Below are 17,939 nucleotides of genomic sequence, written 5' to 3'. Positions count from 1 at the left end.
GCGGGCCTCGCTGCGATGCGCGCGTCGAGCGCGTCGGCCTCCCGCGAGCTGTCCGGCGGCGCCCTCCTGCGCGCCCAACGCCGCGCCGCCTAGCCGAGGCCCGCGCCTGCCCCCGGCCGCGATCCCGGCTCGCCCCCGCTGCCGCCGCTTCCGGGCCGCCGAGTGGGAGATGGGCGAGGCGCGGGCGCGCTGAGCGGCTGGCCCGGCGCCTCGCCGCCCCGGCCCGCGAGAGAGGGCGCGCTTCCCCCTCGCCGCCCGCGCGGGGTGATGGAACTCATGTTCGCCGAGTGGGAGGACGGCGAGAGGTTCTCGTTCGAGGACTCGGACCGCTTCGAGGAAGACTCGCTTTGCTCCTTCATTTCGGAGGCCGAGAGCCTGTGCCAGAACTGGCGAGGATGGCGGAAGCAGTCGGCGGGGCCCAACTCGCCCACCGTCAAGATGAAAGGTGAGCGGCCCCGCGCGGGGCGGGGGCGGGGGCGCTGCGCTCGGGGCGGGCGAGCCGGGCGGCGATCCTGCGGCTTGTTCCCAAGCAGGCGGGCGGCGGGTGCGCGCTAGTACTTGTTGCTCAGGCGGCGCTACGCAGAGATGACCTCTTGCGCCCCAGCCTCGCGAGGCCGCTGGAGTTCCCTGCTTAAGTAGTGCGCCGTTGCTTGAAACAAGAGTGCTGACGGGGAGGGTGTGGAAGCGCTGCAGCGCCGCGGGGCAAGCCTCGTTGTAGCCTGGTCGGTTAGAAGGATTGTGCCTCGCTCGTGCGATGGCTGTCCTGGCCTGGCCTGTCCTGGCCAAGGGTTAAGGGGATAGTTTGGAATGGTGGGATCACCCGTGAAATCGCTCGCAGCGAGCGGCAGTGGCCCCGCGACTGTGCTTGTACTGAGACTAACAGCAAAGGGAAAGCAGTGCAAGCTCCGCGCTAGCCTTGATTCAGCTGGGGTGGCTTTGCTGAAGGAGAACAATCCTTTGCAGCATTGCCATGGGATTCGTGTCATTGTTCGGTTGTTTGCTACGTAGATTCTCACTAACAGAAGTGTGTCATACAGGGTGGTATAGTAAATGATAAACAAGTTTCTATTAATCAGAATACTAGCATGATCCTGTCTGTCCATGATTGGAATGTTGGCCTGAACCACATGGATTCGGGGAAGAAACCCTTCTGCAAATTGCTTGTTCCTGTCATCCAAGTTTCTTTTCATCATCTATTGGTTTGGTTTGGTTTGGTTTGGTTTGGTTTGCTGGAGCTCACTCTCAGAACCTGGCAGAGGGCCGCTTTGCATGTTAAGCTGTAGCAAATACCTGTTTTGCACCATAGGTGGAGTTCACAAGCAACCCTGACTCCCTGCATCAGATGCATGCTATTAAGAGCTTTGGTCAAGCATGTGCATTTTCACATGGAAACAATTTACATATAGCAACAACATGCGTGTGTTATGCAGGCATGCTTAAAATGTTTGAAGCAGCACTGTGCAGAAGGGGTGGACTTTGCAAGCAAGTCACAGAATCTTACTGGAATTCCGCCGCTCATCTTGATGTCCAGAGTGGTGTCATGAGGATCTGTGTGTTGAGCCTGGAAGCAGTACGCTCCCTCCACTGCCAGCCCTTGAGCCCTGCGGTGCCACATGTCAGGTTGCGTGCCCGGCCCTTAGCACTTACGGGCAGCATGCTGTCTGGTGAAGCGCATCTTCAGGGAAGCGCGAGCTGGGGCTGGTGCCTTTAGCCTTGCAGCCGTCCTTATCCTTTGCATTAGTCTGGGTTGCAAGAATGACCAGGTTTGCACAACACGACAGCCTGTTGTAGGTCAGTAGCCACAGTGGACGGTCATTTGAAGTGAGGCCACTAGTCACAGGGGGCTTTTTCCCGCAGGTCTCCCTGAGAACCTGTGGGCGCTTCTAGGGCTGTTTTACCCACAAGGGGTTGTTATGCCTGCCAAAGCAGCCAACTGAGCAAGCACTTGGTAAGGGAGGCAGTTTTTTTTTTGCTTGCCTTAACCTGTCTCCACTGGTGTTTGCCCCTCTGAAATGCCCAAATTGCACATTAGAGAGCTGTCACTGGCTGACCACTCCTTTAGAAAAACTTCCAGATGTGTACAGTGCTTTTGGTAGTTTGCCTAGATGGACTTGCAAAAGTGTGGCAGTAGAGCATTTTGTGAGGCACTTTGGAGGGGATGTCACAGGCTCTCAGTCTGGAGATGGTTGTCATGGGCAGTCTCTCCCACTTGTCCGCTCTAGCAGATTCAGATGAAACTTTATGAGCAGTCTTTACTTACAACTTAAGAAGTTAGAAAACAGTATAAATCAATGTAGTGTTGTTCTCTTTGAGATGCGAGAGAAGCATCTGCCCATGTAAAGTGTTGAATACAAACTGAGACTTCCACTCTTCTAGCTTCAGGGTGGCTCCTGCTGCTTGAGAGCTGGATGGTGGAGATGCGGAACACTTTGTAACTGGGCTACCTGTTTTCCCTGCCGTCTCCATAGAAGGTCAAGGAGCTCTCCTGCCATCTCTGCCCCCCACAACTCTGAAAGCTCTCCCTCCTTTTCCAAGGTGGGCTCATTCTCATGCAGTGCCTGAGAATCTTCACTAGATCACCTGGAAGCTGGATAACCTTGAATCTGCCCACCTCTATTTATTATTTATTTTTTTATTCGGAATACTGATACGCCGCCCCATTCGCAAAAGCCTCTACTCCACCACCACCTCCTCAGACCTGGAAGAGTCTGTATGAGCAGACTATAACATGTGAGAACGGGACCTCATATCTACAGTTGTTCACAATCTCCAGAAAAAATGGCAAAAGCGGGGGGGGGAGGGGGAGTGGCAAGCCAAGCCATGACTCACCGTCATGGCGGAAAGAGGAGGCGAAGCAGCTTCAGCCCTCCAAGTCCCCTGGGATGTCAGGAGGGGGGCGGAGGGGGGCAGTGAACCAGGCCATCTGTTGGGTGCACTGTGGCTTGTGCAAAGGCAACCAGCGCTCGTGGCTTATTGTCATGCTGTGCTACTGTGTGAACCTGCCAGGAAGAGGCATGGCTGGGCAGAGAGTGGAACCCAGGTCTCATCCTAGCTCAGGTCTGGTACTGCTGCATTGGTTTGCTCACAGATTTTTGAAAACAAAGTGGAAATACATAGTACATGCTATCAAGCTGCAGGCTGCAAGGAGTCCTTGACTGGAGCAGACCTTCCTGTCAGCAGACTTTCGCCCCTCAGTGTGAAGTAGCTCCTGAAGAGTGTGATTAGATATCAAAGCTTTCTTAAATGCCTGCAAAAGGACACAGGCTTGCAGTCCTGTATCGCTTCTGCCGCCTTGAAGAAGTAGAGCCCGGTGGGGGCAGGAGCACGTGCTCTGCTCATCCAGCCCTGAGGAATGAACTTTGGCTTTTCCAGAGCAGCTTAAGTCTTCTTAAGGAATGCTGGCACTGGTCCAGAATTATATTTAACTCCCTTTGTTTCTTAGCACTGCATTTTATGGTGCTACAGGTAAGAAAGAAAAGGATAAAGTGGGAAGAAAATGAGCCGGAAAGCATGAAAGGAAGCTGCCTGCCTGCAGGGTGTATTTGTGCCATCAGATGCAGAATGGCAGAATATGGCACTTTCAAGGCAAAACAGAAACAGTAGAGTAATGAGATTTGTCAAGCTACCCTTGATTTAATTCTGTGCTTGTCCCTAGGCCAGGAGTATATTCCTCAAATATTGTAAGAAATTCTTCAGAAGTATCCCTTCATAAACTGTATGAATAAATTTTTATTTTTTGTTTGGCTTGGATGAGAGTGTGATTTGGTGGAGGGCTGTTTCTGGTAGTGCAGTGTTACAACTCAGTTGAGATTATGCCAACTTGCATGGTCAATGCTGAGTACAGGGCCTAAGGATGATGGGGCTTGAGCTCAACCTCTGGAGCCAGAAAAGGTCCATATTGGCAAAACTCCTGAGCACTGTTTTTTTGGTATTGTATGAAATGCAAAACGAGCAGGGGAGCCCCCAGAGTGGGCAGAAAGGGGGCATGGCCCTCTGGAAGCCATGAGGGTCTGGGCTTGCTCTCTGGGCTGCAGGCTCCCCACCCCAGTCCTGGCATGTTTATTTTATACTTATTTGCCATGTTTATTTTATCTGCATTTAGTGTGTTTATTTCATGTGTATTTACTCAAAAAAAAGCTACAAAGTCTCTTACCAGGCAAGCAAATTTGGACGAGTTTGTCCATGGGCCTTATATTGGGCTGGAATCTGGAGGCATGAATCCTTCCTCCTGGTCTCACTCCTGAAAGGGCCATATTAAGGCTCTTCCTGCTTTTATAATAACTACTTTCTTCATTTAGAAACAATAGTAACATATCCCTCATACTAGTGGGCTTTTAGAGTGACCATATTGGTGCTACAGTTACCTAGCAAGCCAATGCTAAAATTCTGTAGTGAGTTAACTGTGTTACTGTTGTGTGGCTAAGGTTTGGACTTGTGATTAATTTGCAGTGAGTGTATGTTTGCCTAAAGTTTTGCTAAAAAAATGAAAGAGGCAAACACATAAAAGTAGTCCGGAAAATAATGCAACCAATAGCCTCTGGATTTCTTTAACTGCATCAGATGCAGACTCAGGCCCTTTTACGCACATGCTGCTGAACATAAGACTGTGGACCAGGTGGGTAGTGGCATCAGGTGGTGCTGCAAAGCCAGCTGCGGTGAGCAGGCGACTGCTTTGGCACAGTGGTCTTAGTCTGTGGAAAGCGGTGATGGAGGGGCACGTTCTCCCACAGGGCCCCTTCCCAAGCAGTGCTTTTCTTATTTCCTGTTGATAGGGGCCCAAAGCATGTTTACTTGAATGACACAGATTTCAGTGAGTTTTGAGGGTTAGAGACACAAGCTTTGTTTTGTTCTGTTTTTCTGACTAGAGGGCAGTGACGGGGAATCTTCAAGATCTACCTTGTGTGCGCACTTGAATGGCAGAGGGAGTGATGGGCAGCCTCTCCTGCTGCATTTGGCTATTATGGACCTTTTGGAATATCCACTCCGTCTTTGGGTAACCAGAGCTATCCCGAGAAGCTGTTTTGATGGACCTTCATATGTTCATCATATATTCTTATGGTCCACTTTTAACTGGCAAGTAGTTTCAGAAACTTAATGTTTTGTTTTGCTTCACTCCACCATGAATATCCCTGAAGTGGATGTATCTTTTGATTAAGGATTTGGCTTCCCTGCTCTCGGCTTATCACTGGGCCTGCCTGTTGACTTGTGCTTGACATTGGTCTCCATTCAGGTTAGAGTCTGCTCTTGGTCACTTCTGGACCCTTTGTGCAGTCGCTTCCTCTTCCCATATGGGTTGCTTTAGGTTCTTGGCATGCCCAAACAAAGAGGCTGTCTCCCACAGTTGCTGAGGCTAGAGAGGTGTGGTGTGTATTTTTATGTTAATTGCATTTTGAATTGTTTTCACATCCAGTATTAATCTGTGAAGAAATCTGGAGTGTAAGATCGGCAAGAAAATGTTTGCTTAGTGGAGTTGGACAGGCGGGCTGATTTTTACTTTGGATCATGTTCTTGGAAGCTCACCTTAATGTGGTGAGGGAGCTCAAGAGTCCAGAGAAGCTGAGAGCAAAGCCACTGGGCTTTCACTGATCCCAGCTGGGTCAGCAAGGGAGAATAGTCAAAGTGGCGATGCCAGGCAACGAGGCACCCGCCATATTCAATTCAGGATTGAGTGTTCCATCAGGACTAGGTTTCTGTGGAGCCGTACTGGTTTCTTCTGTTGCTTGCTATCTTTTCTTTTTGTTGGAAGTGTTTGTAATTGTACCTTTAAAAAGTCTTTTTTTTATAAACTCTCACCCATCTTGGACTCCTTTTATCCTTAGGGTCACTTGCCCTGGGACCTGACTTAACATTATCCTGAGTTTATTGAAATCAGCTTTCTCAGAATTCAGAGTACATGTATGGCTAAGCTCCTGTTCTGGTTCCTTTAAAATCAAGAACTCGAGTATGTTGTGGTCAATTTCCTCTAGAATTCCCATAACTTCCACTTTATCCACTACATCATTCTTACTAGTCAGTATGAATTTGAGGATAGCCAACCCACTAGTTCCTTCCTTCACTTTCTGTAGAAGAAAGTTATCTTCCATGCAAGACAAGAATTTCTCAGAGGGTGTACTTTGGTAGAGTTCGTCTCCCGACAGATAAAGGCATGATTGAAGTCCTTCATTACAACCACATCTCACTTCCTTGAAATACTGGAAATTGGCTGAGCAAAAGCTGCCTCCTTATCTTTTCCTTGACTGAGTGGTTGGTAGTAGACTCCACCTGTTCTGTTTCTTTTATTCCATGACATGTTTATTTTGACCCACATGCTCTCTGTGGGGCTACCAGGCTCATCTTCCTGTATTTCCGCACAAGGATAAGTATTTTTAACTTATAATGCAACCCCACCTCCTCACCTATTTCTTCTGCTCTTCTTGGACAAGTGATATCCTGCCACTGCTATCTTCCCATCATGGGAGTCATCCCATCAGGTCTCCATCATACCTTTCAAGTCATATTTGCTTTCATGTATGAAGACTCCAAGTTCATTCCTTTTGTTTCCCGTATTCTGGCCCTTAGTGTAGAGACACGGAAGCCCCTGTGCTCTGTGGTCTGGCTTCTTTCCTGCCTCACTGTGAAGACTGTTTTGGGACGCTGCTGGAGCTCTTCTCCTGGTTATGGGGCACAAGCCTTCATCCCCCGTCACCTCCAAGCCCACATCTCCCCTGCCACCACCTCCGTGGGATGCAGTTTAAAGTTCTTTCGAGGAGATCCTTCATGCTGTGGCCGGCTAGTTCTTTTTTTGGAGTGTGCCTGGGGAGATGGCCATAACTTGGCAGAAGAGCGTTTGCTTGACCTGCAGCGTATTTTCTGTTTCTGACATCTGCAGGTAGGAGCACATGCTACAGCCTGACTCCAGCAACCTTCCACTGGGGCATTTGGCCGTGGCTCTCACGGTAGATGGCACCGGGTTGGGTGCCATACGTGGCCATAAAACTGTTTGGCATGGCTTTGGCCAGGTGCTTGCCTGCCTATTCCAGTGTAGTAGTGAAAAACTGCTTCGTTGTAATCTTGCACCGGTAGATCAGTATCTGGGTCAATTAGGAAGAAGAACGTATGACTAGGTCTCCTTTTGCATTGAAGTTGCTCACTGCCGGCCTGGCCCTGACCAGTGAATGCCATTCGCAATGCGAAGGTTTGAAAGCTTGTTTGGGGAGTCTCTGATTTATAAAAGAATTATGAAATTGTGCAGTGGATGGAGGTGAGAGATGCTGGAGAGTCATTTGCCTTTGGCTGGTGTCTTGGCAAGTCAAAACAGTAGCCTCTGCATTCGCTTACGCTGGACTGAGTAATGTGCTAGCAATCGAGGGAAAACAACTCTTTGGAATGCAGTGGCGCCTTGGCTCACAAACGCCTTGGTTCACGAACAAACCGGGTCACGAACAAAAATGTCATTAAAATTTTGACTCAGGTCACGGACTCCGCCCTGGGCGGCAACCAAAATCGCAGCCATCTCCCCCTGCCCCCAAGTGGGGAGATGGCCGCGATCACAGTTGCTTTCGTGCAGGAAAGGCGTGCGTGATCTCAGGCGCGCTCCTGCAGGAAAGACAGGCGCAATCTCGGCCATCCCCCCACAACCAGCACGATCGAGGCCATCTCCCCACCCCCAGCGCGCCCCGTTCGCGCCCGTCTCTCTGTCCCCCAACGTGCCGTTTGTGCCCGTCTCTCCCTCCCCCAGTGCACCCGCGATCTCACCCGTCTCTCCCCCCCACCCCCCAGTGTGCCGGGATGTCAGGCGCCTGCAGGGATGTTGGGCGCGATCTCAGTCGTGCTGGGGGGGTGGGGAGATGGCCGCGCTTGTGCTCAGGGTGTGCAGGGGGAGATTGCCGGGATCTTTGTTGTTGTCACTTCACATTTTTCTGATTTAAAAAATGGTTACAGAACAGATTAACCTTATTTACATTGGACCTTATGGGGAAATTTGAGTTGGCTCACGACCAATTTGGGTCACGACCAGAGTCCTGGAACGGATTAAGTTTGTGAACCAAGGTACCACTGTACTCAGTCAGCAGCAGATCATGGGTTAATTAGTAACTGCAAGCCACTTTCATTTTCTGTTAACAATCTCAATAATAACAAACCATGACTTAACAATTGGGTTATTTTAGACTCTAAACAATACATCAGTCTCAGTTTGCACATCCTGCGAACAGCTTTTGATCATGGTGATTGGAGGTTGTTTTCCTAAAATGGAAGTAACTCACAGGAAGTGTGCATTCCTGAAGATTGTGAGTTAAATAACCTGCAGTTTATTCACATGTGTGAAAGAGAACGTTTTCTTCTAGATCTCTAGAATTAGAGAGTAAAGTTCTTCTTTGCTGTTGGTGCTAATACAAGTTTAGCCAGTGAGGGTGTGTGCGTGTGCGGGGGGGGGGGTGTAGCAGCATGATACATAGTTTGGTCTTTGTGAATGTTAGTAGTTGCTGATTTAGGGGGGCAGGTTTCATTGATTTCTATTCTTAGGGCCACAATAGGATTTTCGCCCAAATTCCTGAAAGAATATGGGTCCTAGAGGTTGGTGACGTAAGTTAGGCATGTTTCTCTGATTCTGGGGCTGGGAGAAACTTTACTGGTTGCGTCTTTTTGTGTTAGTAGTTTATTAAATGAAACGGATGGGTGATGGCTAGAGAGTACTTGGGACTGATTTATGCAGAATATAAGTTGAATAAACAAACAGACAAAATTGTGAGCCCTGCACTTGTTATCTTACAGGATCGATGCAAACTGTGTTACCCGTGCTTTTTTCATGTAAGGGAAAACTCCGGAAGCCCTTCTGTTTTTGTTTACTGTTTATTTGCTAGTTTGATTGCATATTCTCTGCACAGTCCAGCTGACTTGTTCTAACATGCCGTGTTGTTTCAGATGGGCTGGTGATCCCATTGGTGGAACTATCGGCAAAGCAAGTGGCATTTCACATTCCCTTTGAAGTGGTGGAGAAAGTGTTCCCACCAGTGCCTGAGCAACTGCAACTTCGCATTGCCTTTTGGAGCTTCCCAGAGAATGAAGAGGACATCAGGTAGGATCCTCTCGCCTTGGAATTTCTCGTTTGAAATAGATGTTGCTTCTTTCACATACACCATCAGCGATACTTCTGTAGGTACTGTTTTATATACTGTTCAGTCCCTTTCCAATGGACAAACATAACGATTTGCAATGGAGTCAGTCCATTATACTTGGATTGACTAAAATGTCACAAGTAATGAACAAGTTTTTGAGTTCCCCAAAACTCTTCTTGGAAGTTGAACAAGAAACTACATTCTTGGGTATTATTATTATTACATTGCATTTAATTAGATGGATATGATGAAATATCCAAAAACTTTGTAAAATGAAATGAAAGAGATGCTGTGCATACTTAGGTAGGTTAAATAGTGCTTGGTGCAAAACAGATGAAAGTTTGAAACAGAGGCTGTTTGCAGTTTGGTCATGGTTGCACCTTGCTTTTCCACAGGAAAAAGAGAGTAAATTTGCTCTCCATCTTGGAGAGCTCATCCTCTGGTAGTGGTCGGCTTACAGCGTAGAAGGTCTGCTTGGATGGTCTGTCCCACGACACTAAAGAATCTTTGGATTCTTGCTCTTGAGTTTTCTTACTGTTTCTGCAGTTGATCTTTTCAAACCCTTGCTGGCCTCAGCAGGAAATGATGCAGGTGTTTGGCAAGGTCAAAGAAATGCTGTCTTTTCTGTCATTGCTGCATTTGTTCAAAGCCATCCAGTGAGCGTTTCCTACTTGTCAGAAGACTGTTTTTGAGGAGGAGAACTGGGCCAGTGGATGACCTACTGTGACCCGTTTGCAAGTAGATTTGTGGATAAAGGCACTTGCTCAGACTTAAGACTGCCGTGAGGGCAGGATCGTCTGACGTAACTGTGCCACCTGCTTGCTCAGTTCGGTTGGGCGCGTCTCAGGTGGGGTGGTCTGAGGACAAGGGCACAATAGTTGGAGAATATGTGGCATGTCCAACCCTTGTCCTTCCTGGACAAGTATAAGCTGCCCAGTAGAGCAGCTAAATGGGTGACAGGAATTGCATGCCTTCTTCCGTGAAACTGTGCCCCAGCGTGATCAAAGGAGGTAGTGTTGAGAAAGTTATTAAAACAAACTGTTGATCCCCTTATATTGGGTAATTTCTGGCTAGTTCCCAACAGCCCGTCTCACGGTAGGGTGCTTAGCACATGATTGCCTTTCAGCTCCAGGTATTTCTGGATAAAAGGGGTTATCTGGGCCCATGCTGTGTGTGACTCTGTGCTCTTTGGCTTCTGGTGCTGTGCAGGGTTCTAGTCAATTTGTTGTGTGTTCTGCATGAATTCGAATGTTGCATTTTTTCCTCTTGTGAGGATCCCATGGCGGCTTGCATAGCTAGCTTTATTCTCACAACAACCCTGTGAAGTAGGTTAGGCTGAGAATGAGTGACTGGCCCAGAGTCACCCAGGGAGCTTCATGGCTGCGTGGGAACCAGGCTCTGGGTCGCTCAGGGCCCCAGTCCAACACTCCCCGCCGTGCCACCCCGGCTTGCAGCGGGTGAGACCAGACTCTCCTTTCTGTCACAGTCTGTTGAGATGCTGCACTGCAACGGGCCAGGGGAGACTTCACTGGAATGCAGTCCAGGCAGGACAGAAATGCTCCTAGGTAGAAGAGCTGCACGGCCTCTGCGGGACAGGGAGGAGGTGCCCTCCTCTTTGAATGCACGTTGTCGCGTAGACATACTTCTGGGCCTTGTTTTTAATAGTTGTGCTGATTGCTGTTGATCCACTTGGGTGACTTTTTGCTATTTGTTTTTTTTTCTTTATTGTTTTATAGTATTTATTCTGTTGGCTGCATTTAACTTTTTTTGGAGGGGCTTTTTGGGGGGTGGGGGGGGGATGTGATTTTGTTCTGTGACAAGCAAAAGATAGCAAGGGTGACCAGATGGGAAGGCCTTACCTGGATATTCTAGAGACCAAAGAATGTTCAGAGATGGAGAACTGGTTTGTGGTGGATTCTAGGTTGCCCCCCCCCCACCGCTGGGCCCTGTGTGGGCAATATGGCATCAGTGGGTGTGGGCCACCCTGTCCCGTTTTGCCTTTCTCTTCTTGCTTTAACACAAAACTGAACACAAAAAACAAAATGGCAAGCTTAGGCTGGAGCGCCACCGCTCTCTGAAGATCAGTGATCCAGGACATGTTGCTGGTTGACCTCACTGAAGAACATCTAACATCGGAATGCCTTGCCTCTTCTAGGCTATATTCCTGCCTGGCAAATGGCAGTGCGGATGAGTTCCAAAGAGGCGAGCAACTCTTCCGGATGAGGGCTGTCAAAGACCCGCTGCAGATAGGTAGGCTCCTTACCTCTGATCATCTCACGCTGGCATGGAGCGCAGTGCAGGTCTTAGCTCAGACTCGCAGAGACCCTCTGCGGCACGGTGTGGGGCGGGGGAGGAATTTCTGAGCGTGGGTGGCGTGGTGGGTGGTTGTCCAGTTGTGCTAGAGCGGCAGGGCTTTGGGGCAAGGGGTTGGGTAAAGTCCTCTTTGCCAGCTCTGCCCCTCAGTAATAAAAAGGAGGGGATCCTCTGGACCCAGCTTTAGTGCGGCGGAGTCTTAGACCCTCTGCTGTGTTCGCTGGTGAGGTGCAACCAGGAAGGGATGTTTGCTGTGCCCGCTGCACTGGCTCAAGCCGCGCGGGATATTTTTGCCCTCCCTGCAGTCGTCCAGAGAGGATGATTGCCAGAATGATTCACGCGTGTTGGTGATGTTATGTTTGCCCCGGTTTTATTGCCTGCTTTACCTTTGTGGCACGGCTGCACATTGGTACTGGTCTGTGCAGGCGTGGTAGGTTGGAGCCCACCTTGAGCCTGGAAGCATGCCGCACGTCGTGCGGCAGCACTGCCGCCTGCCTCGGCCTCACGCCTCCTGGCAGGACGGCCTCCCAAGTCGGGCTGCTGGCACTGCAGCTTGTGAACGCAGCCATCCCCTCTGGATGCCCACACCCACCCAGACCCCTCTGGCACTGGCAGGACAGGCTGCATGCCAGCCTCTCCTGGCTCCAGCGTTTAGCTGGCTGCTGAAGACATTGCTGTTTGCGCCACTTGATCTGAATTGCTGGGTCTTTGTTTAGATTCTCCTTCTAGTTTCTGTTTCAGTGTGAGACTGGTGTGCATTCTGATGATCTGTGCCATATTTTGCATTGGTTTTAACTATGGTGTGAGTTAATAGACAAAATATGGGGATATGACATTTTAAAAAAAAACACAAGCATGTTATCAGTTACTCAAAATAATATTTAACCAGTTACCAGCTGCTTTTGAAGAGAACAGTTCTTAAACCTGTGAAGTGAGTTGTTCTGTCTTCTTTCTGTTTTGCTATGTCAGCGACCTTTTGATATGATGCTTCACAGTGTCATGGAGAGCTTTCCAAGACTGAGCGCATCTCGCTCGATCTGGGGTAGATGCAGCTTCCATCTGGAGCAGGAGGGCTCTCGGTTATAATGAACACAGAACCACCATAGCGGGCAGCTGGGCTGCTCCTCCCAGGGGAGTCTTGGCCACCTAGTGGAAGAGCTTCTTACTCAGACGTGGGGAGGCAGCGACCTCTTTCAGAGAGGGTGCGCTTGCCGCTAGAGAAGGCAGTGTGATGTGGGAACACAGTGCCTGTAAATCCACAAATGTGGGTACAGTTGACTGTTGCCCTTTGAAGAGAAAAAAATGCTCTGAATTGGAGTATTGGAGCTTCTTATTCCCAAATCGAGAGCTATTCATACTTTTCATGATATTCTGGAAGTTTAGCATTTTCTGCTAACCACATTTAATGAGGGAAACCTCTTCTAGAGATGGAAAATGTCTGTTTCCAGGGAATTTTAGTTATGCCCTGAGCAATTGGGAGTGACAGAGGAGGGGAACGGGCATTTTGAGCAAATCATCTTTTCTCCCAGCCATAGCTATTTCACTCTCTGAATTCAACGGAGTGCATGAGGGCATGAGCTCAGCTGAATCTGCTTTGCTTTGCTTTGGTGCCAAACCACAGTTTAGCCCTCAGTGCATACCTGGAATGAGCACAATGAAGTCTGACTTCCGCATTCCACGGTCTTCCCTGCCCACCTCTCATGCTGTGTGAGAAGGACCACTGCACCTTTTTGCTTCAGTGCAAGTCCTTGACTTGTCAGTGGGGCTATTGCATGTACCGGCAGCACATCATCCGTTAATTAGTCCAAGATTTGCTGCTGCAATCTTGAGTTTCACTGTCTTTTTGAATATTCAGCCTCCACCTGGGCCAACTGAGGCTTGCTGTTTGACATCTGAGCTAGGACTCTATAGGTTAATAATATGTTAAACAACCCACAGTTAACCTGACTACTAATTGTAGTAGTAGAAACTCTGATAAGTTCTAAACAAAAGCTAGACAAAACTGGAGAACATCCAGAATGACCCAGTGGGAAAAGCAGCAAGGTGCTAATGTGCTAATAAGCATTCAAGATGTGAAAATGCCTAGTTTTACTACTTGAAGTATTCTAATCCATTTTTCCCCTGTTCCCTATATTTGGGCCTCCTTCATGGGCTAAGCAAAAGAAAGGGACAATGGAACACATGCATGAATTTTTAACAAAACATCTTGGTACAGAATTTTAAAATGCACCCACAGCATTCACTCTAAATGGCATATATTTTTTTTTTTTTTACATCTTAAGACTTTGTCTCTCCTTCCCATTCAGATTTTTGTCAAGTCAGAACATTTTGAAGAGTTTGTTGTAAGCCATAATCTTGGGTTCATACGTAATGGCAGACCAGGTTTCATGCAAGACATTAAACAATGCAGGAGCCGTTCTGCACACCACGTGGGCGAAGCCGCTCTCAGGCTTGCTTCCATCTCTGCGTGTGGGGTGAACAGTGGCTCAGTGTTCCACGCGAGCCTAACGGGTGCATGTGCACACAATCGTTAGGAACTGAACGAGCCCAATAATTTAGTGGCTGTCAACAGGAAGCACTGAATTACACTCCCATCTGATGAGGGGTCTTCTGATCCTTGCTGTTGAGCCGTCCTTTGCTGAAAGCCTGCTTTCATTCAATAAATTGAGCAGGTATTGTGGCTGGCTGAAACATGGCACCAGGGAGTTCTGACTGAAACAAGGCGCATTGTAGATGGTAGCAGCTGGAATGAGTCGTCCACTAACGATGTGTTTGAGTCGCAGCATTCTTTGTGCGTGTGTCAGACAATAACCTTTGCCCTGTTCTCTGGCAGGTTTCCACCTGAGTGCCACTGTGGTGCCTCCCCAGATGGTGCCACCCAAAGGCGCATACAATGTGGCAGTGATGTTTGACAGATGCAGGATCACCTCGTGCAGCTGCACCTGCGGAGCTGGGGCCAAATGGTGCGCCCACGTGGTGGCCCTCTGTCTCTTCCGGATACACAATGTATGAATCACAGCTGTCATCCTTGCGCAGATAGTCTCAGAGCCCAGGTGTTCAGTAATGGCAGGTTCTGTGCTGGTTTTTAGCCTTTTTTATTCAAGCTTGAAATGAGGGTGAACCTCGAATTACGGTTCAGGGTTCCCCTGGCTGTATTAAGGAGCTTTTAGTTCCATAAAGAATAAACTGAAGTAGCACTAAAATGACCATGTTGGTTAGAATAACCAGAGATAAAGGTTGTCACAGGAAAAGGCGATTGTGGTGTCCTTACCTAGAAAGCCATTCAGTTCGCGAAATGCCAGCGCTCCGGTGCGGTGCAGCGGCTCAGGGCTGGGCTGAGACTCAGCAGGCCTGGGCCCGGGGGCCTGTTCAGCTGTGGAGCTCACTGGTGGCTTTGAGCCACACACTGACTTTGGCCTCCCGCCTTGCAAGGATAAAACGGAGAGCGGGAAGGTCACACATGGCGCCTCGGGGGAAGAGGCGCGATGCGAACGACAGATGGATTAATAGCTGCTGGAAGCGGAAAAGCTTTGGGGCTGCAGAATCCCCCGGCTTTCACTGCAGATCCCACTAGCTGCTCAGGCGGCAGCTCTCCAGGCCGGCGCCCCTGTGCGTCACGATCTCCCCTCCCCTCCCCTCCCCTCCCAAATCAGCCACGGGGACGTGTGCGCATGTTGGCCGTGGCCTGTGCTGAGAGGCAGCAGCGCCCCAGATGTTGCCTGTTCAAATGTGCTGAGCTGGCCGCTGAAGAGTTTTGGCGGGCTCCCTGTGCCTTCCGTGCAGGCCCTTTCCCACGTGTCCTGTCTTCCCCCTCCAGGCATCCGCGGTGTGTCTGCGAGCGCCTGTCTCAGAATCCCTGTCTCGACTGCAGAGAGACCAGCTGCAGAAATTTGCACAGTACCTCATCAGTGAACTCCCCCAGCAGGTAAGTGGAGGCAGCAGCGGGCCCAGAGAGCCTCGCATTCGGAGGAGCGTGAGCCATCCCCGCTCTGGGGTTGTGGGCTTGGCTTCATTTTCATACCAAGGCAACTCAGAATTCAGCACTCCCTGCCGTGGGTTGGCATGAAAGCGGACCGGGCTGCGGAGTCTGAGCAGAACACGACTGCTGGATCCGCAGGCAACAGCCCTGGGTGTGGAGCAGGGGGACTGTGCATGTGAACACTCAAGCGTGGGGTTGCATGGCCGGACTCTGGAAGAATGACCTTGTATAAAGCCCCCTGCTTTTATGTGTAAGGAACAGTCAGTGGGGGAAAGTATTTCTATGGTCAGTTGTAGCAGATCCGGCACAAAATGTCAAGTGTTACATTATTTGGACTCCATATCGACAGCTTGGTCAGCCAGATCATTGCAGGTCTTGTACTTCAGCCTCAGAAATCAGCAGGACAAGCACTGACTCTGCCCATCTAGTTTCTCGCCCCCCCCCCACTATTTTTTATTTTACTGTTGCTTTTCTTTTATTTGCATTGTACATTTTTAATTCTGTATTTTAAAACCTTTTGTTGCCTGCATGTAAGCCAACAACCAAGGTATGTCAGTGGCAGGTAAGAAACTGCCAAACACTTAAAAAGCTATCCTACAGAGCAGCCATAGCATTCCTGGGTCGACATTTCCAAAATCCCACAAGGCAGGCAGAAGGGAATAATGGTCTTTCTGGTTTTCTCCTTGAATCAGCTCTTGTTGTGCTTAATAGTGAACTGAGCACAGAGCCAAGGGGGGCACAGAGGAGTAGGGTGTCCTCTAGCTGAGGCGCCCCTGCTGCGTGTGCCCTCAGATCTCAAGCAGTTTGGGCCATGAGGTTGAAACTGGCACCTTGAATGGTGGTCTGAGATGCTCTAACGGCCAGGGAAGCTCTCTCAGTTTTGTTTTGCTGTTGCATGTCGGTGTCGCAATGTTACTTCCTGTAAGCCACTTTGAGTGATGCTTAAGGATTAGGACAGGTATGGCTCTGTATAATACATGCATGCAAATATTGGCAAGATAGGATCATTCTAGAAGCTCCACTTTACAGTCAGGCAACTGGTCTGAACCTGTTGAAGTTTCTTTCACTGTCTGACCTGTGAAATTTGCTCAGTTCTCAGATAATGAATATTTGCTTTTTCAAAGCAAGGAACTACTTTTTATTGTATTAATCCTTCCTTCCGTCCTTCTCTATGCTACCCCATAACCCAAATGTTCTCTGGGCAGCTTACAGTGCTTTAATAGAAACTGTTATAACTGGTAATATAAGCTGTTGGTCAGACCTGCAAAACTGAAGTTATCCACCTCAGAAGCATTCCAGCATCAATTTTCAAAAAATGAAATTCACAAGTCTGCTTAAATAATGTGCATGTGCTGCTTCAGTATAAATTGGCCTGTTTTTGTTGGCCAGTTCGCTCAGGGCAGCTCGCATCACCAGGCGGCTTCACCCAGACCACCCCATCTGCTGGTGATGCGACCGAATCCGTCTCGCAGGAGAGCTGCTGCTTCTCTAGGGGGCAGCTTTGTTATCAACTCACCAGTCAATAGCTTTCTTGCATTTAGATACTTCCTACTGCTCAGCGTCTACTGGATGAGCTGCTGTCTTCTCAGTCCACTGCCATCAACACCGTATGTGGGGCTCCAGGTAACTTTAGCAGACCTTTTAATTTTAATTAAAACAATAATGTTGCTTTTGAAATGTCAGGGCACTGTGTTCCGTGGTTTTAAGACAAGGGTGAGAACAAGTTTTGTACATAAAACATCCAGTTGTGTTGTTGGTTCCTAAGTGGTGAGAAAGGTAGCACTATTTTCATTGGGACCTGCTTTAATCTATTATATAGCACCTCCAGGGGTAGAGTACAATATATGCTGCTTTCAGAAAGAGATGTGGAACAGCTTTCTTTCTGGAGCGCAGCTAAGGCTCACCGTTCTGCAGCCCTGAGCAAAGGGAACGTAAAGCATTTCCAGCTCCTGCAAAAATGTATCTGTTTTTTCTTAAGATCCCACTGCTGGTCCCTCTGCATCAGACCAAAGCACCTGGTACTTGGATGAATCTACATTAAGTGACAACATAAAGAAGACCCTTCACAAATTTTGTGGTCCCTCTCCTGTTGTCTTTAGGTAAAATTCTTTTTGTTTTGATTTTCCTTTGCAACTTGTGGTGATTCGCGGAGCCAGAGGTGGCCTTGTGCCTCCTCTTTTGGCTTGTCCAGGGCTTGGCATGCCAGTTTTCGCAGTCCCGGGCAGGTCGCTCTAAGAGATGATCCACCGAGCCCTAAGTGGATCACCGTGCGTGCTTAGCCAGCTGCTGTTGAGCAAGTGGGTTGCACGTTGTGTGCGCACACCTCCGGGTTGTGATTTCTCTCTGGGCGGCCCCAAGGCTAATGTTTGTGACTGCTTCTCTTACAACGGTGTCTGCATTGCTTTGCCTTGTATCCTTAATCAAGAGTTTGCCAGTCAGTTGAGGCAACATGTTGATGGTTGACAATGGCAGCCGAATGAACCTGTGCTCAGAGACCTCAGTGGCTGGGGCTCGCTCCTCAGGGGGAGCAGGCATCCTCTTCCTGGCTGCTG

At 49.1% G+C, this 17,939-nt stretch overlaps 1 protein-coding gene across 2 annotated transcripts in view; it reads left to right on the top strand.

Moving 5' to 3' along the window:
• The first annotated feature begins 227 nt into the window (after positions 1-227).
• ZSWIM8 (zinc finger SWIM-type containing 8) overlaps positions 228-17,939 on the top strand; it is a 42,961-nt gene continuing 25,249 nt past the window's right edge. Inside the window, exons 1-7 of one of the 2 annotated variants that reach the window (XM_044420155.1) lie at positions 228-445; positions 8,902-9,055; positions 11,251-11,345; positions 14,242-14,414; positions 15,226-15,333; positions 16,929-17,010; positions 17,366-17,486. In XM_044420155.1, coding sequence (XP_044276090.1) covers positions 268-445; positions 8,902-9,055; positions 11,251-11,345; positions 14,242-14,414; positions 15,226-15,333; positions 16,929-17,010; positions 17,366-17,486 — 911 coding nt within the window. In that variant the 5' untranslated portion in view covers positions 228-267. Of the gene's footprint in view, positions 446-8,901; positions 9,056-11,250; positions 11,346-14,241; positions 14,415-15,225; positions 15,334-16,928; positions 17,011-17,365; positions 17,487-17,939 lie in introns of those variants that run through there. The other variant, XM_044420156.1, reaches the window with a different exon arrangement.

This window comes from Varanus komodoensis, unplaced genomic scaffold, assembly GCF_004798865.1.
Source record: "Varanus komodoensis strain SLA01 unplaced genomic scaffold, ASM479886v1 scaffold11, whole genome shotgun sequence".
Taxonomy (NCBI): domain Eukaryota; kingdom Metazoa; phylum Chordata; class Lepidosauria; order Squamata; family Varanidae; genus Varanus; species Varanus komodoensis.
Note: the sequence above shows the minus strand (reverse complement) of the source record. Positions and strands in the feature narration are given on the sequence as shown.